The following is a 20,681-nucleotide window of genomic DNA, read 5'->3' on the forward strand; positions in this document are numbered from 1 at the left end:
CACCCACCCCCCCACACCCCCCCCCCCCCCCCCCCTCTCCTCCTTCATTCATTCACAATTAAAACTTATTCAACATATATAATTGGAATAATATCTACACATAATTATGAGTAAATATCAAGAATCTTAAAATCTATTGAAATAATTATTACAAATAAAACCATGTTGATTACATTTCATATAAATATTGAATATTTCAAATAATTTTTCATTGATATCATATCTTAAGTGGTGTTTGTTTTTTGTTTGAATCAATAAGTTCGATTTAATTATATTGGTTGATATCAACGGGTTATTTAACAAACACTATCTTAATTTTTGTATATGTAAGTGTTTTAATGAAAATATTTTTAAATAAAAAAATCTTAAACATGTCAAAATTAGAGACTATAATTAAAACTTTCTTAAACCCGTCAAATTCAAACCATAAATCAAATTATACTTGAACAAGCGTTATATCAGCTTTTTCATTAATCGTTATGATTAATAAATTTCAATCTTATCTTAAAATCGAGGGATTTTTTTTTCAAACTTTAAAGACATAAGAATTTCTTTTTGTAAGAACCCAACGATTGATTTCTCCTTCAATAAATAAATAAAAACACGTGAAAAAAGACTTCGGCGTATAATACTCCCAATTGGTCCATTAGGCTTTTACTATAGATTATTTAGTTTATGCACCTAATGGTATTTAATACTAGGGATGATATGCTTTTCTTGTGGGAAAATTTAAGCTTTAACTTGTTTGATAATGCTCCATCATGATTTAGCCCAATGCATAGTTGTAGGGTTGCACAATTATTTTCCCTATTAACTATATGTTTATATTTTATGATTTTGTAATTTTTATAATTTTATTTATGGGTCCTACTAAAGGGAGATCAGCGGTTGATCCTAGAATTGGTCAATGGAAAGATTGGATCCATAATTGCCTGCTAATGAATCTAATGATACAAGCAACAGTTTCTAATATAAAACCCTTCACCCACATCTAAAAGCTTTTTCTTTTTTCTTTTTTCTTTTTTTAATTCAATGGTTAATAGAATGGATCCAAAGGAGTGGGTGTGTGTTTGGAAAGAGAGAAAATGAACTTCAGCCATTTAGGGCCGTAGATCGAAAGAGCGGTTCATATTTTTTGCATGCTTGCAGGGCCCGTGGGATTGGTTGTTCATGTTTTGAATCAAATTATTAAAATGCAGTCAATGGGTCAAGAAGTATAAAATAAAATAAAAATTAAAAAGAAAAATAAATGGCTTAAAATTCCTCAATGGTGTGGTTGAATGACGGGAGACCTTTTCGTACTTCTTCACATATCTATAATTATTTAACATGTTCTTATTTTTATTTTTAGAAAACGATAAACATTTTTGGTGTTTAAAAATATTTTAAAATATAATTAAAAAACATTTATTTTTCTATTTTTAGAAAATAACAAAGGTGGAATTGCCTTTATATAAAGTTTTGATAAATTAATTTGTAGACTCATTGCTATTATTTTCTTTTTATGATTTAAAAATTGTAATGATTTGTTTTCAATTATGTAGAGATATTATGTCCAATGGGTCTCTCACACCTTTAAAGCACGACTATTATGAAATCTCATATCGAATAAAGGAAAAAAAAAATCGATATTATAAACGTATATGTTTCTCTTAACTATATAAATGTATTTTAAAGTAATGAACTTTTTTTTTTTGTTCAAAGTGAATAATATTTACACATTTTGAAATAGATCATTATAAATGATATCAATGTAATCTCCGACCTCAATTAAGGAATTTGTTTGACTCTATAAAGAGTATCTATTTATTTAGCCTTATAATTTTATTAGATAAGACAATAACATTATGTTTATATGAATGAGTGATTGTAACATCTCAACCACATAAATACATTTTAAGGTAACGAGGTTTTTGGACCATATCAAATAATATTTATATGGTTGTGAATCAATTGTTATAGTTGTCATAATCTTCGAAATCGAGAAAGGATCATTAGAGTTGTCCAAAATAAAACTTCAACAAGAGAGATGATAACATGTAGTTTTACTTATGGTGAAAGTTGAATGGTTGTAAGTTGAATTTAATATTTATAATAAATAATAAGGGGAATTTACATTGTGTTATAAATAAAAAATGGAAATCAAATGGCTTTATGTATTAAATAAATGGATAAAGGTATTTTAGGAATAAAAAATTATGAAATTTCTTTTACTTTTGATAAATTATATTTGCATTCGTGATAACTCCTTTATGTGATATATCATTTTAATAATATTTTAAGATAGAAATACCCTTTTATTGAGATCCCTAAACTCCCTTTGAACACAAAAATGCATCAAGTTATTTCTTTTATTTCTTCATTTCTTTTCTTCTAATCTCTCTATAACCCCAACAAAATAATTGTATTTTTCACTAATGGGTGATCAAATAATCATTTTCAATAATGGTACAAATGCAAAAGTGTGTTCGTTTACTTCTTTGTAATTTTATTTTTTTTATTTTTTTGCATTTTTTACCGCATTTTCCAAGTTTAAAGAAGAAAGTGTTGCGAATGATGTTTGAAGTTATTAGTTAAACATTTTACAATTGTCCGATATTGTACTTTTAGACATCTTAAAAATATTCGAAACTATACTTTTGAATATTTGTTTATTGTTCGAACTTTCAAGTTCAAACATGGGGGACAATTTTTTATTTTTATTTTCACTTCTATTGTACTTTTTTCACGATTTTCCACTTCTAAATCACTTTTAAATTATTCCAATTTGTTTTTCAACTAATTTTAAAACAAAATTTTTATTAAATGAGTATCAAATAAAATGATTTTCTCTAAGGATTTGTAGTTGGGGAGCAATAGGTTAAGAGAAAAATGTTACAAATGACGAGTCTAGTGAAAGAAGAATGAGAAGACTATCTTGAGTATTTTTAAAATTATAGGTAGATGTATTGATAAGTTTTAAATTTTTAAGTGGATGTGTAAATGAAGCGGATACAAAAGGAGTTTTGGTATATACAAATATAATTTTATTTTACTTTTATAATATTGTAAGAATAGTTTTGAAAAGTGCATAATGACTGTTGAGATGAGATAACAAAAAGCCAACACAGGTGAGTGGTCATTATGTTTGAAAGATACAAATTAAAAAGATATACGATAAAACTCTTATAAAATAATACTCCTATAATCAAAAGAAACTATTATCTCAATGAGGTTATTGATTTATCGATAAATGAATATTTATTAATTTACAAAGAGTATTATGTTTCTACCGTATATTAGACTTATAAATTTTAAAATAATGAATGTGATAAAAAGTTCATACATAAAAGCCTAAGAAACTCTAAAGAATAAAAATTGGTTATTGATTGTAAAAAATAGAAAGACTATTTAGAAAAACTTTTAGTGGTGTTTGGTAAATTAATTTAATAATTTAAAATGACTTAATAACTTAATTTAAGTCATTAAATAAATTAAGTATATTAAGTAAAATAACTTAATGGTATGACTTAAAATAAAAAATAACTTTAAGTAATAAATAAAAACAATTAACTTATTATTAAGTTCATATTTTTATTTTATATTTTTATTTTCATTTGTTTTAATTACCTTTAGATGTGTTTTGTTACTTCATAACCTCTATTATTATTTGACCTTCTTTACTATAATTATAAAAAGGTAAAATTTATCAAATGACCTTAATACTTAAAATAAGAATCAAGTAACAAGTTTTAATTCAATAACTTAAGTATAATTTAACTTAAAATCAATTTAAGTAACTAAAATACGCATTAAGTTTTACAAAATATCTTCTTAAAAAAAGAAGAGATGTGATGTTAAAATATTTCTAAAAATATTATTACTTTATAAATTTAGTGCACTAATCCGAGTTAGGATCAAAAGTTTTATTGTTTAAATAAAAATATTAATTTATTTAATACTCATTTACCCAGATTTTATGTATTCCATATTCAATGAACTTTTGTTTGACATAAAAATTTGCTTTTTATACTCTTTTTTTTTTTAATCTTAAATCATTCTAATTTATCATTTTTTTTTTGAGTTACATGTTTATTAAATGGTGAGGGAATCCCAATTTTGTAGATAACATAATGAATATTAAGGATATTAATTTTAAACAAAATTTTAAAATGAGAAATATTAATTTTCATAATTAAATTCCAATAATCATATTAAATATACTTTTAGCGTTGGACAAAGGCTCATATACATATATAAAAAAAGAATACTGCAATTTCCATTAGACAATACGCAGAGAAATACATAAAAAAAAAAAATATTAATACATCAACATTCTCGAAAAAAAATGTAAATCAATGGACAAGGTATGTGATAACGAGGGCAAGCACGAGGAGGACATAAGCGATGCCTTGATCAATCGTACTGCCATCGCTGAAGGGACCCTGTGGAGCAGGCGAAGGAGCGATTCCCTGGCCTCGGCTCCCTTCCAAGAGTGCCAACAACACCAACCCAACGATGGGAAAAGCGTAGAATTTGATTGGGTTCATCGTCTTCGATTCGTAAGTGCGAGATTTAAAGAAGAAATCGGGAAGAAAAGATATAAGAAATGGCGAGGAGAGGGGAATCGTAGAGAGAGAAAAATCGTGGAAAGGGCGTTTTGAGGAGAGGATGGAGAAGGGGGTTATGGTATATCGTATATATATATGGGTGAAGTGGAGGATGTGCCTTCCAGGAAAAGAGAGTGTGAATCGGTGGAAATTGTAAAATAACGCGGGAGAAACGCGAGTTTTAGACTCGGCTGGCGGCTTTGACTCGTCCCCCGAAAGCGACTGCGGGTGTAGCCGGGGGGACTGAACAACTGCCTCGTGGCGTTTAAGTTTCGCCTCTCCAGAAACTTGTGTTTTATTTGGTCACATCATACGCCATTGGCCGTGGACTTTGGTTCAGGGTCCAAATCACCTGTTCAAGAGCGCAACCATTTTTACTCTACAGGTTCTAATTGGATTCTCCTTCCTAGTGCCTCGACAGGCATGTGAACACAAGGGTCCTTTTCCAAAGGGGAAGTGGAGTACAAGTCAAATTAGGAGGTCAAAAGGGGGAATGCTATTTGATTATGGGAAGCCAGTTTTGAATGGTCTTTAAAAACTGATTTTATTACCATTTGCATGCACCTCGTGCCATCCTACTGGTTACCTTGGATGTCTTCTGTCATATAGTCTATTCAATTGCATTATAATATCTGATGTACGGCTCCACAGTAATATGTTGATGTAGAAGAACTGGGCCACATTCTCTGTCAATTGAGGTTGGGGCCCGTACATGGGCCCACACATTTCTTTGTAACAAATCCATGTTTATGCCTTTTTGTGAAGGAAATTCTAGTCTCCGGTCAAACTTCTACACTGGGCAGCCCCAAACGGGCCTTGTTTTTGTGAACTCGGGTTTGCCCAGCCCAAATTTAGAAGCAAACTGGGTCCCTTGAAATGGGCCATGGGCCATGGGCCAGGTCCAAAGGTTAATGGTCATAGACTTGGGTCGTTTAGCAGGGACATTTATCACTTTTTTTTTTTTTTCTTCTGGTTTTCACTGTATAATCTGACTGGGAAGGGCATCATCATGGCCTTGTCCTCTTCCAAAACGCCGCGTTTTGGGGTCAGGCCCAGCCTCAGCACCCAACTGAAAATAAATTATTGCGTAGAAAATACGTGCCAGAGACAGAAAACAGAGACTGCACCACCAAAAAGTGGCCGAGTGCTGAGTCAGTAGCACTAGCATGCTGACATGTGAAGGACGTGGCATAGAACTCATGGAGGTGGTTTTTGTTGGTAAAGAGCTTCGAGGGACAAATGTATGGTTTGTGTTTCACAGTGGCTGAATACGTATTTGGCTAATCATAAATCTGAAAAACAGGTGTTGGTGTTACAATAAAATTGAAAATTAGATATAAAAAGAATTAAAATTGTAAGTGTTGAATATGCGATATCTCAACTGGATATTATATATGCATAAACTCCTTTTATCTTTTTAGACGTATTTTAAAATTGTAAGAACCCTTTGAATTCAAAGTAAATAATATTTATATGATTGAATGTGAATCGTTATAAATGATATTAGAGTTGATCTTCGACCTTTGTTAGGGTTTATTTGGTTTAAGGTATTTATTAATTTGTTTAACTTCATAATTTCATGAGATACAATGAGTATGTACTTATAATATTCGAGAGAAATTTTTTGACGATATATATATATATATATATAAATCCCTTTTGATATTATAAACATATTTTAAAATCATAAGAATTCATTTTAATCTGGACAATATTTATATGGTTGTATACTATACTTATAAAATAAGTATAACAAAAAATTATTTAATATTATTCTAGCTTTAAGTATTAAATTTCATTGGAAATAATGAGAATTTAAAAATGATTTATTTTGATAAACTTAATTTCATTAGAATATATTGCTTAAATGAAGTGATTAAATTTTCATTTAATAATAAAATTTGATATGTTATCTTTAAAACTTAAAAAAAAAAATAATGGTAAAAAAATTATCATTTTTATTAAAAATTAAAATTTTATTTTCGTGATTTACCATAAGCGGTTAATCCGTTTTACAATTCAAATGGTTTAAAATTTATCTTTATCTTTATCAGCCCCATCAAAAAAGTTGACCAATGATCAGTTTTTACTTTTATTACAAGCTATAAGTCGTCAGTGATTTCATCACACACGCCCCACACCTTCACAAGCGGCTCATGCACATAGAAACGCTTCGTTGAAGACTCGAAAGAAAAAAAAAACTTTCTGGGAATCAATCTAAAAGCCCTTTATACCCAACTTTACTTGCCCACCTCTCCTTGATTCCTTTTGTTTCTATTCTATATATTTTTGTAGCCCACATATTCTTTTCTTTTCAAACTCTTTTCTCACCCAGCAAACAAGAAGGAGGAGGAGGATCAAAGATGTGTCACCCGGGTCTTCCTCAGGGTAGGCCTGATCATCAGGAGTTGGCAGCACAAAGAAGATGGCTTCTTTTGCAGTTGGCTGCAATGGTGGCGGAGAATACCGTGCGCAGTGAAGCAGCAGCGTCGGGAGATGCCCGGGAGGGCACAGTAAAGCAGTACTGTCTATGTTCGCCTACGCGGCATCCGGGGTCCTTCCGGTGCAGGCTGCATCGCGCTAAGTACGTGTGGGGTGGCCGAGTTACGAGAGAAAAACCTAGTGATTAGTCTACATCTTGTAAGTATATATATGAAAAATGAGAGAGGCGTGTCATGTTTCTCTTCTCATCAATTGGATCTTAATGGTAAAGTTTACTTGACTCTCATAGTTTTTGTCTCGTACCGGAAGCGTTTCTTTGATCTTTCTGTGATTTCTCTGGATAAAGGTCAAGGGATAGGAATAACCCAGAAGGCAAGGGAACAAATTAGGTTTGTTCTTCCACTAATTAGGATTCGTCTTTTCAATTTTTTTTGTTTTTTGTATTGGGATAGATCAGAAAGTTATTTTAAGATTGAGCGATTCCAAGTAGAAAACCTGGCTGTAGAGTTTGGTAAGTTTTACTTTTGGCCCACTTTAGTATTGATCTTAAATAATTCATAATTTCGTCTCTAGTGCGTTCCATACACGTAGACACAGTAGGTTTTCCTCACGAAAACCGCCATCCACCATCATGGGCTGAGAGCGTTTTTAGTTATTTGATCTTGCTTTTCTTTAGGCTCTTTTATTTGGTGCATTGATGGTGTGAATGTATCAAGGATTAAAAAATTTGATAGAATTTTTTAATTTTTAATAATATATAAAATAGTAAAATATATATTTATAACGTTACCCATTTGACCCTCGTAAACGGGTAATTTTTTGATTTAATGATTGATTCTATCGTGGGTAATTTTTTCGATTTAATGATCTGAAGAAACACCGTCAAGTCTCATCCATATATATATATTAATTTTTTTAGTTTACCCTTACTCACCTATATTTTTAATTTTTATAACCATCAAATTATATTTTTTTTATAAAAATTATTATTCCTAATCTTGAAATTTAAATTAGAATTTAATCAAATATTCCACATCAAATGTCAAATAAAATATTTGACATTGAAAAGGGTAAGTTGTTAAGGGTTTGGAAGAAAAAATAGGAAAGGTTGACAGAAAATGGCACTTTAAATAATTTTGTTTTACAAAATTAATTTCTCATAACAATTTATTAAAATTACTTTACAAATAATTATATCATATCTAATTATAAACAACTAAAGATTAATTTCATGAGTAAAAAAGATTTTAAAAAATATAGATAAGGAAGGTGGGGATGAGAGTTAATATAAAAAGTTGTCAACATTATCTATCCTTTAAAAATACATTCAAAGTCTCCCAATAAGCCAAAAACGTGGCCTGCGGCTTAAAAAATAAAAAAAATATATAAAAAAAGAATTATCCAGTGTCCACGTGTTTCACGTATTCTATTGAGTATTCTACAAGTGAACCTGTTCCATACTTAGTTTTTAAAAAAAATAATATTATAATAGGTTAAAATTCAGTTTGATGGTGGCTGACTCATGAATCACAACCCACCTGAGAGCGACAGCAAGAATGCCAAGAAAAAGAATCTCCAAATGCAAATTGTATATATATATTTTAATTAATTAATATTAATATTATTATTTTTCAAACTAGCACTATTTTTTATCAACTATTATTTTCCAACAATTATGGAAAAAAAATTGAAAAACAAAATTAGAAAAACCCACTTTCAGCTTCTGCAGCAGAAGTCCTTAACCATCATATGGAATTTACAAATAGACATAATAGTAACCATGGTGCTATAATTACGGCAGCAATCTTCTGGAAGAAATAACAGTAATGAGCTAATATTCTTACTATCACACATTGCTGCTGTCCTTCAATGAAATCAATCCTCTTCACAGGCACTAACCTGTAAGCTATTCACATCCACATGCTGACGCTTTCTCAATTAACCTTATCAGCTGCTGACAGTACCAACCACAACCCTATGATGTGCTACCATATCCAAATCACGATTGGGATGACTTTCTGGCCTTTACATTATCCACTGCAATCACTGAAAGTCAAATACCAGTTCAAAATTAGCAAAGAAACCCAAATGCTTGCTGACGGCCTGACACTCCTTTCACTGGACCAGTAAGACAGATCACAAACAACTCTAGCAAAGCCACCTGTGGGAATGATATAAGACACATGCACTCTGGTTGGGTTGGGTGACCTCCTGGTTCTCATTTTACAGTTGCTCAAGTCCAAGAACCAAGCATGGAATTTTACAGATTAGCAGCAAAATCAGCAGTTTTCACTAAAAGTGCATCTTTTCTTTTAGTAAAAAGATGCCAGATGAATCATGAAAATAGGACGGTAGACATTTGCAACTGGACATTTATATTGTCTACTGATTGTAACCTAGGAAATGTATTTTTCAGGGAGATGTACCATGGTTACTAGAGTGAAATAGAATTAAATTTATGTCAAAACCGAATAACTGCATAGAATAGGACCATGACTCACTGATTGAACAGACTCTATATGTCCACAACTGAGGAAGCAACAGAGTATTTTTCAAATGCATATTTTGCTTATATTGTTCTCCACACAAAGAGGTCAAGCTAAGGTGATGAGGTACTCACCATTGGGTAGCAATCTTGATGGATGATTGTTTGGTTGCTTGTATTTACATAAACCTCGCATGATACTCTTGCCTGATCAAAATTCAAATAATGCAGTTAAACAAACTTAAGCAGCTGTAACATCTAGTATGCAGAATAAGAAGAAAAAGAGTGAAAAATGGTCAAGGCAATTGCAAGCCAGTGAGCATGATTTTTGTGTTGTGTATCTTTTGTGTTCTCACATTAGTTACCTTTGTGTTGTGCAAGAATTTGGTGCCTTTACAATAAAATCTAAAATGCATTCATATGAATCTATACGTCAGTAGGTAATCACATCACCGCCCCACCTGCCAAATACGATTTTCCTATTCATTACTAGATAGCGGTCGTAAATGTAGTATTACTTGCTACAGAGTACAAAAATAGTAGGTGCAACCTTAATTGCTGAATAACTTATAAATCAGTTAATCAACCAAGCCCCAGTGCCCCTGCACCCATTTTCAGTCAAAAATATGACTCTTATTTCATCACTTATCAAGAATAAATAAAAAAATAAAAAATATGACTCTTATTTCATCATGTGTGTCTGTCAAAATCATTGCTCTAATTAAAGCTTTATTCAACATTCCCCCCACTTTCAACACCTTCAAATTATACATCCTCTCTTTGACTTATCCAGCACCAGCTCTCCTCCTCTCACCCCTTCAGATCAGGCCTACTTGAAAAATGTATTTTTCATAAATCACAAGCCTAATGGGGCACTTTACCTGTTAAACTACAAATTAGCCTAAAAAGTTAAGCTATTAGGTAATGAGACAACAATGTTATCAAGCCAACGGACAAACTTAGGCTATGACCTTTAACACCAGCCTCACATGCAGACTCCTTGAATTTGCCCCTGGGTTCAAATGGGAAAATAAACACATGGTGATGTCTGAACTTACGAGTTAAGACCTTTTGAAAACTGATATTTTGATATCATGTTAAATTACCAATTAAACCAAAAGTTTAAGTTACTAGGTAATGGGTCAATACTGTAAAGCAAGCCAACAAGCCAACTTAGGCTACAAACTTATATAACTTTAACATAAAAATTCTTCAGAATTTATTTTAAAAACTCTACCTAGGCCTCTGTAGGAGCCATATATTTAGGCAAAGAATTTTTCTAGATTTCAAATTTAGGTTCCTAAAAGCTTGACTGAAGGTTTTATGCAGGCCATCAACCTAAAATCTAACCTCCCTCTTCTCTTTCAGCCTAGGACAAGCTATAGGCAAAGGTAACATTGGACAAGTGAAGATAAGAAAAAAACATAAGAATATAGTCCAAACTAAAACCACTTATAAGTACATAATTAAACACAACCCATTTAACAACTTTGTTAAAAAATTAGGGGATGTAAGATCAATAAGAAACATCTTTGGTTACATAACTTAATCTAGTTCGATGGCCTAAATATATAAAAACTAATTCCAGTGGTTTGTGAAACATCTTGTTTGGAAATTCCTCATTAGTTTTAGCATACAGGATATTCATAATGAAGTATATCATGAGAATCAGTCCAGAGTGTACTGCAACTTAGTATGCAATAACTATGAGTGCGTATGCAATTCCAAATATTAACCAACAGTGCAGTAAGGCATAAGTCCATGATGGAATAGTACTCATTAAAGCAATCTGCTTAAACACATAGACCAGGTCCGCACTGTTGCAAAATAAAAAATTCCTGTGATAAGCTATCACACCAGAATTGAAATGTGAAGAGAGCAGAATCTCAAGCATTCTAATGTTCCTATGCCTAAAATTATGAATAATCAGGCATTCCCTGCTCGTGTGCTTGAATTAGTGACATGATGGAATTTTTAAATTTAGAAAATCATGTAAGAATTGATACTCCATGAACAAGTTTTCTAATATTATTTTAATAGATTTACATGATCTCCTCCTTTCCCTCCAAAAATTTTCTTCACCAATCGTGTGAAAGGAGACCTTACTGAACTTTGCTAAAAGACAACCAAACTGTGGGGAACACAGCCAAGAACCCGGACTAGCCATTGCATGGTTACCAGATAATTCTTCTGAGAACTTCAGGGCAATATCCCACTACAACTAGCATTTCCTGCCTGTATAGAATGTGGGAGCTGGATGTGGCTCGCAATCCCACGTCCAACCTCCATGTATTATAATTGAAAATCGCATGTATATAAAGGAAAGAAAGAAGAAAAGGAGGACGATTTTTTAAAACAAACACTGTGATCCCACCTGTGGGAACGATGAAAAAGTCAATCTCTCATCAAAGTGCAAAGCAAGGGTGTTTAATCTCAAAATTAGAAATCGGAGTACAAAGCAACATGCACTATCAGCATCCAAAACTTTCTCACAAATCTCATGGGAGAATGATAGAGAAGAGTTTTTGTGGGTTTAAACTTCATTTATTTATAGTTTTATTAATTATAATTACCATTTCAAGATTTTATTTATAGAAGCTCTTTTATTTTAGAAACACTGATCTCATCATTATAGTTTTGATGTTATTATTATAATTATATTGCTGTAAGACTTTTATTCTTTCAAGGTTTCACAAGAAGACATGTCTTGCATACTCTCTTTAATTTTTTCTGGATTTTATAAAATAAAATTTCAATCACATAATTATCTATTAAAACTGAACTATTTTTAGACTGATAAAATATCTTATAAAAGTTCAATCTACGAATTGACTTAAGAGATGGCTGAAAAGAAAATACTCCTTAGAAAAAATATATTAAAAGTAAATAAATAAACCAAATATATTTTAGCACAAAATTTAGCAAAAATGCGAAGGCCGCCCGAAGTCCAAACAACTTCAAATACACTAAAAAACAAGAATAAAATAGGGAAAATGATCCGAGAAGCCTCTCTGAGAAGATTGCCAAGTAGAGTTCCCATCAGAATAGAATAGGGAAGATGATCCAAGAAGCCTCTGAGAAGATTGTCAAGTAGAGTTCCCATCAGAATAGAATAGGGAAGATGATCTGAGAAGCCTCTGAGAAGATTGTCAAGAAGAGTTCCCATCAATTACGAGAAGTTGAGTCCCTTGCCACCTTTCTTCAAGCCAAAGGTATAAAGATGGGGAGTAGTATATTATAACTTACGAATTTGGGCTAAAAGCAAGAAGGACAAAGGAAAGCAAAGTTTTCGGGGGAGAGCAAACAACAACTGAGGAGATGCACATTGGAGTACTAGGAAGAAGATGCACATCCGAGTAATAGGATGCCATCTGCATATGATCCAATGAATTGGTATCATTCTGTACAGTTTTGTAAAACGTGGCTCCAAAACAAATCACGTTTATTGATGTGATTGATGGAAAAGAAAGACGAGACATCTTTAGAGTTGTACTTGTTTGGATTGTTTCTCTTTTATCCTGTTTTTATTTCTACGATTTTTAGGAGAATTTTTTTGGCTCCTACAGACATATAAGTTAGAAACAAAACCCTAAACAAGCAAAATAGCTGCCCAAAATTTTTATGGGAATGTTGAATTTTAATCTTACATCCTTGATTCATCCCAAAAACACTCAAAGAAAAAGCACAATTCAATATCAGAAAAGAAAAAAAGAAAAGAGTCAGCTCTACATTTATGTTAGTTCATCCACAGAACACCCTTAAAATCTTGTATCCATGTTTCAGAATTTCAAAACTGCATGACTTCAAGAACTAATCTAATATATCCAATTCATGTGTTGCACTACCAAAATTATCGTAACCGCCCGTTTGATTTCAAAGGAAACAGAGAAAAACAAAACAATGCCAGAGTTTGAATCCTATCCATTTCCCATTCCTCCCCATCAAACTTTCAGCAACCAAATAGAAACAGAAACAACAAAGACTGATTACATACCTTCAGCGGAATCTCGAAGAACAACAACCCTAGCTTTCCTCGAACCTCCGAAACTGTATCAAAAGGGATCGAGCCTCTGGCTAGATCTTCAAGCAAGTAAAAAACATCATGAAGAACCTCAATTCCATCAAGATCAAGCGTCGCGTTGATGTACGACGAACCTCTCGCCCTCAAATACCCTCCGGAAGAGTTTACAAACCCTAGCCGTCTTCCGCGGTAGCCGACGGAGGCGGTGAGGGAAGTGTAGCTGAAGGAGAAGAAGTCTCTGTTTCTGACTCTAATGGTGAGATCAAGAGAGAGGTCGAGAGAAATCACAGGCGAAGTGTGGACTTGGACGCTATTGAGGTGGAGTCCGACAACTTGAACGGTGGGGTCGGAAGGATAGAGGAGGTAGACGGCGGCGGTGATAGAAAGGAAAACGGCACAGGCAAGGAACGCATTGCAGAGGCGATAGAGGAGACGGCGGCGGCGAGGGTAGTATACAGGGAGTAAAACGACGACGTTTTGGTAGTTGGGGTCGCCGCCGATCGGTGCGTAGACGACGTTGTCGTGACTCGTTGTCATTGCCGAGACTTCGTCGCTGGTTAGACTCTTTTCCTGGAGACTTGTTTTTAAATTTGGTTTATTTATTTATTTTAATTTAGCTTATAAAATAATTCCAGCGTCATACTGGTTTTAAGTCATAAGTTTAACCTCTACCCAACAACCGCCGTAACCAAATTTTCCAATCTTATATTACAACTCATATACTAAAAATAAAAGTATTCACATCATTTCATATGATATTTAATTTAATCTTATTATATTAAGCTCAAAAACTTTCAATAAACTACCGTAAAAAACATAGGAAGTGATTTAAGCTGAGGTGAACTCTACGTTACTTGGTTTCGTAACAGAGTCGCCTACGCAACAATTTAAAATAAAAAATAAGAAAATCTTAATTTATAAATTAAGGATTTTATTCTTGCAATGATGCAATTTATGCAATAATGATTCAAGAGCAAGATCGAAATAATGATACCAATAAGATTATTGTGTTTTCATATACACATGTGAAAAAAAAAAAATCAATTCGTACGTTACAAGCCAACACGAAAAAAAAAAAAGTGAAGAAAAATTTAATATAAATTTAAAATTAATAAATTATTTATATATATTATTTTAAATTTATTTAATTTATTTTAAGTCTTTAATATAAAAATTAAATAATTTAAAAAATATATACATTTATTATTAATTTTAATTATATTTGATTTTCTTTGGCTATATTTTGATTTTAAAAAAAATATTAAGAAAATAAAAAAAAGTTTTCATTTTTGATTTTACCATAGAAAATGTAAAATAAAATGAAATAAAATTAAAATTAGAAATTTTTTTATATGTTTTTAAATTATTAAATATTTATATAATGAAATGAAATAAGTGAAATGAGTTTGAAGAAATATATAAAAATATTTTATTTACTTTAAACTTATTTTTTTATTTTTCTTCACATTTTCTTGTATATTTTTTTTCTTTTACATTTTCTCTAGAATTTTTTAAGGAATCAAACATAGCCTTGAAATTATTTTTTTTTCAACATTTTTTTTCCATTAAAGTTATGTTTGATTTTTGGAAAGTATTTAAAAAAAAAAAATGTGAAACTAAAGTTTGGTTAATCTCGGTTTTAATGATAACGAAACAATGTTTAGAACTAGTGATTATATTTCAAGTTTGATTAGGCAAGACGATTTTCAAAGTGGCAATCACAAACATAAATAAAGCCAAAGAGAAATCATGAAGAAGAAGACCACCTTAAAGAAAAGTGTTTTTCAAGACCCAAGCTTCATAAGATTTCTTTGTAAGGTTGTTGGTGCACTAGAATTTTCATGCATTATATTCTTTACTTATGCATCGAAATAATTCAAGAGTTATTTTGTTTTAAATATTTTTAAAATTGGATGATTTTATGTTTTCAACTAAAACCTTGTATCAAATGTTTTGCAAACTTGTTTAAAAAGTTTTAAATTGAAAAAACTGATTTTTTGAGCCAAAAACGGCTTAACCGGGTGAACCGAATGAGGAACTAGTCGACCGCCAGCTCAACCGGTTGAGGTCCGGGTTGACCCCTAGCTCAACCGGTCAAGGGTATGAATAGTAACTGGTCAACCCCCCAACTCAACCAGTCGATAGTGCAAAAAAACTTTCCTTTTCTTCCAGAACGATTGTTCAACCGATTGAGGTCCGGTCGAGGTCCGATTGAAGTCCGGTTGAGATCCGACTGAGACCTAACGGTCATTTACCAAGCATTAAATGCTAACGACTAATCAACCGGTCGACTCCTAGCTCAATTGATTGAACCCTCAACGGCTAATTTGATTTTTTTCTTCTATAAAAATGCTTCAATCTTTATTGTTTCAGAAACTTAACATTCTCAAACCTTTCTTGAAAATATTTGAGCCTTGGAAGAGTGTTTTTTAGTGCACCATTGTTCTAAACTTGCATATTTTTAGTGCACCTTTCAATCCTAGTTTTCTTGTATCATTTGAGCTTAAAGTTTTTATACTAGAATTTTGTGAGATCAATTATTTGTATATCTTTGAAAGAAAGATTCTCAAGTGTGGGGTATCTCTTTAGAAGTGTAAAGGTGTTTGGAGTCAAAAGTCCAAGAGGGTGATTGTAACCATACTCCAATTGTATTGTTTGAAGACTTGGTTTGGAAGCCTTGAATTAGTGGAACCTCAACCTTGGGATTGAAGTTAGAGGAGAGTGGATGTAGGACGGGTTGCGCCAAACCATTATAAAATCTTGTGTTTGCATTCTCTTTTCCTTACTCTTTTAATTTATATGCAATTGTCTTTATATTGTTTATTATATACTTGTATGTAATTGTCTCTTACATTCACATAGTTTAAATTTGCAAAAAAGAAACCATCACCCTATTCACCTTTCCTTTAGAGTGATACATAAGTTGGATTAACTCAATTTTTCTAACAAAAATGTTAAAGAAAATGATTTTCTCATATTCGGATTTATTATGAAAAATAAGAAAGAAAGTTATATATAATTAAAATTAGTGAAAAATTTATATATTTTTAAATTATTTAATCTTTATATAAAAAAGTTACATAAGTTAAAATGAATTTGAAATAATTTATCAAAATTACTTATTGATTTTAGATTTTTTTTTTTTTAATTTTCTTGGCTTTTTCCTTCACTATTTCAAACTTTCCGACCACCAAACATAGCCCAACACTTTCCAGTAATCAAACATTATGTGAATATTATCAAACATTATGTGAATATTATTAAAAGATAGCACTTGTGTATCAAAACATAATATCTTATACCGAAAAAACACAAAATCTTAATTATTTTTGGACAAATTAATTAAGTTTAATTTTATAAATTTGAGTTCTCACTTTATAATTTTTTTTTCCAACAATCTATATAAAAAAACACATGTTTTTCTTTATAAAAATAAATTTGATACATATTGAAACCGAGATTAATTTAGGTATTTCAAGTATAGTTGCTCTATACCTAATTCGATCCTATTACTTTGTACTTAGTACTATCTCATTTATTTTTTTACTTCATTTTATATATGTATATAAATATATCATCATCTAATGATTTTAATTTTACTATACATTTTTAATGGCCTAAATTATTTTCCGTAACTCTATATAATGAAATTGGTTTTAATTGGAAAAATAATAAGTAAGGAGACATGTTTCAAACTCAAGATTAAAAAAAATGAAAAATAAAAATCCATTTTATGTTCACCAATTTGAATTAAATCTAGCTTAAAAAAACAAAGGTTGATTAAATTTGCATACAAATTGAAGTCCAACACATTTATTTGTAGAGAAAGCATGGACCATGAGCCGAGATGTGAGTCCATAAATACAGGAATTTTAATGATCCGTATTTAATGAGGGGAAGATGGTGTAGAAGAAAGCGACATGGTACTTTTATCTGCCACAGATGCATTTAGTCCTAGATGCGTTGTTATCGCAACATACGAAATTTTCTCCCCTGTCCCTGTTGATGGCCATGGCCTCTTTGGAAACTGATTCCAGGAACAAATATCAAGCTCTCTGCATATACACAATACATAGCATTTTATCACCATCATTCTTGGCCATTCAAAGCTCATCACAAAGATTCACAACATTCTTTTATGATTATGGTCCAGAAAAAAAAGGGAATAATACATAGAAATTCATGCTTCCACATCTGCCATGAGCGGACGAGAGTGGGTTTGTGAGTTGTGGAACAACATGATTCAGTGGTATTCAATCTCATAAGATCTGAAGAAGAAAGAAAAACAGATTGAAATCTGATTCAACAGAAGAAATTAAATATGGAGCGCAATATTCATTCATGAACATCATCCATGGCGACTGCAAATAATTGAAAAAGCAGCTTACACAGAGAGATCACGTAAGAAAAAGGAGAGAAGAGAGAATAGGCTTTATATGTGTATCTGAATCTGAACAAGTGCAGATAGATCATACCCTCACACCAAAGAGAAAAAAGGGAGAGACCCCAGAGAACTTGGTATGTTAGGAAATACTAGAGACATGTGGTTAATTATGTAGAGTCGACTGATTTGGGGGAGAGGGACGTCACGGCGGTATTGGAGGGCATGGATTTTGATCGCTTCATGGTAGCAGACCGATGAAACCTGCAGCGGAACGAGCCCTGATGAGTGGTCGGTGAGCAGAGACAGTGGCCTTTGGGTGATTTCGTGTCGCCGTTGGCGGTACCTTTGGGGGATGTGACGACTTTGATGCTGCCATGGGAGGCCATATTCTACGGCAAGATGAGAAAATGAAGAACCCCAAATGAGTACCGAAGAAATATGATGGAAAACAAGATATTATTTCATCAATATCATATATACAGCGCGAGCTAGCTAGGTCTGAAGAGGTGAACCAAACAAACAAGTGGTGCCCGGTGGATACAAATTGTTTGGCTGTTGTGCTGCCCAAATCCACAGCTAGCACACCTCAAGCTGTAGGCTCCACAGTTGATGATTCATGATTAGGGATTTAGGATCAGGTCTAAAGATTCTTTTGGATTAAACCAAGGTATAAAGACTTACGCTGAAGTCAAAAAGACAAAAAGTGATATCCAAGCAAAGAAACCCGAGTGATCACTGATTAGTAGCGGGAGAGGAAGGCGGTTATTGAAGGGGAAAAGCAACAAGCAGTTGATGAGGTGGGTGGTGTGCATGAGGAGATGATCAGGTCCATGTGGGGAGGTTTATCTGGCTGAATGTACACGTGGTATATATTCTCTGATTGGAAAACGTCAAATTCATCCCCTTAGAGTTAAGCCCCAAGATCCCAAACTCCCACTTACATTCTCCCACGTGGACCACAGACTTTGGATTCTTCCAGACTTCCACACAGCTCTAACTTTTCCAGAACGACATCGTTTAGTGGAAGGGTCATCTGATCCAATGACCTCGGCCTTGGAGACTGCAACTTGCAGGATCATTTTCCAATACTGGGTGGTCATGCTCATACCCCCAAGCTTTGATCTCTTATGCTTGGGTAAGAGACAAGAGGAAAGGGGTGGACTGGGAGGTGGCGCCTTCTGGCCAGTATTGAAACGGAAAGACAGCAACGCGCACTTCTCCAAGAATGGATAAAGGCTAGTGTGCGTGACAGGCAAAGGAATAGGCCTTCTGCAGTTTTGATGCTAAGAGGTGACAAGTGGGCAGGGGGCATGTTCTCTAGTAACTCAAATAAGGCAAAAAATGGATGGGTAGTGTGTGATGTTTTATGAGTGGCACACGTGGCTTCTCATCAGCAATCAAACCAACGGGCGTCAACATGCTAGGAGTAGTACTCTAGTGGACTGGTGATACCATATCCAGTTGGCAAATGATCCCGTCTTGATTGGCTATCACGTCCAACCACGAGGGTAGAAGTACGAGGGTCGAGTGTATTGCATGACCAAAGTACAAAGTAATAATGACAACTTTTAAAACCCGTAATGATTTATGATTGGGTTATTACTTTTTTGATCTCATATAAAAAAAAAATGCTTTTCTAAAGGCTGGTCTACGGTCTACCCAAATCAATTCATAATTTTACAAATTGGATCATTCTATGGTAATACTTTTTAATGTCATACACAAAGGATGATGATCATTGAAAAAGTCAGTATGTTATAAAAATAATTCTATTTGTTTATACCGATCTTATTTGTTTATACTTGAATATTATTTCTTTCTATCTTGATCTTATGTAGTTATGTTTTTTTTTATGCTTGTTTTATTCTTGGGAAAGTGGTAGGTCTTCTTTTATGTAGGGCCTTTCTTTTCAATACAAGAGAAGACATATGCAGTGGAGTGGTCGGTTTGGTTGGCCTCTCTCCAATAGTCAAGTCAGTCACGGGTGATAAAAAGGCTTTATAAATAAGTATTAAGATAATGAAGGAAGATCTAAAGTTTTTTGTACCTTGGCTTGCTCTAGTTAAGTTTTATAATATTTTGGTCTTATTGGTTTGACAAGTTTGCCCATGTTGGTTATCAAACAACTTGTGTCATGTTGTACCTTATTAATGCATTATCAAGCATTGATTATGAGATGCTTGGTTTGTAAGTTAAGGCTCCACATGTGTTCCAATCATGAGGATAAAATCAATCATGTTTAAAGCTCGTCTTGTTGCATTAAATGGACAACCACTAGTCTAAACATCACCTTCCATCAACACTGGCCTCCGATTATCCAATTAATTGCTTGTTGACTTTCACATCTTAGTATGGCATGTCTCGTTTGGTCTAGGTGTCCCTCTAGTTTCCCTTATTTCTCACATGGGTAAGTTATTTGTTGGAAAATCAAAAGACGGTTCAATTGATGTATATTCCAAGGGATTTTGTAGAAGTTGTGTAATGATTGCACCTACTTTCGAGTATCTTAGTAGCCATTTCTAGGTGATTATATAAATCATTTTTTCTACTTTCACTTTCTTCCTTCTACTTCATTATTTGCACTACTAGTTTCTTCATTTATTTTCTTTTGTTTCCTAATAACTTCTTTTTCAAGGTACAATGTCAAGACCACGTTTCTTTACCTCATCATTATCACAACCCCATAAGTGTGGAGGTCTTAGACTTTCTCTACAAGGATAAATCGTGGCCATTGTGCTTATAGAGGGATATGTTACAGTG

The 20,681-nt window shown here is 32.7% G+C and overlaps 2 protein-coding genes across 2 annotated transcripts; both read right to left on the reverse strand.

The window, feature by feature from the left end:
• Window positions 1–8,718: 8,718 nt before the first annotated feature.
• LOC117925763 lies at window positions 8,719–14,114 on the reverse strand. Its single transcript, XM_034844867.1, has 3 exons — window positions 13,511–14,114; window positions 9,652–9,723; window positions 8,719–9,077 (listed from the first exon to the last, which is right to left on the reverse strand). Exons 1-3 carry the CDS (start codon window positions 14,072–14,074, stop codon window positions 9,075–9,077), a joined length of 639 nt encoding a protein of 212 aa, XP_034700758.1. The 5' UTR covers window positions 14,075–14,114; the 3' UTR covers window positions 8,719–9,074.
• Window positions 14,115–17,657: 3,543 nt separating this feature from the next.
• Window positions 17,658–19,149, reverse strand: LOC117924676. The gene is made up of 2 exons (XM_034843378.1): window positions 18,863–19,149; window positions 17,658–18,310 (listed from the first exon to the last, which is right to left on the reverse strand). The coding sequence occupies exons 1-2, from the start codon at window positions 19,025–19,027 to the stop codon at window positions 18,089–18,091; spliced, it is 387 nt and encodes a 128-aa protein (XP_034699269.1). The 5' UTR covers window positions 19,028–19,149; the 3' UTR covers window positions 17,658–18,088.
• Window positions 19,150–20,681: the final 1,532 nt, after the last annotated feature.

Source organism: Vitis riparia, chromosome 11 (assembly GCF_004353265.1).
Source record: "Vitis riparia cultivar Riparia Gloire de Montpellier isolate 1030 chromosome 11, EGFV_Vit.rip_1.0, whole genome shotgun sequence".
Classification (NCBI taxonomy): Eukaryota; Viridiplantae; Streptophyta; class Magnoliopsida; order Vitales; family Vitaceae; genus Vitis; species Vitis riparia.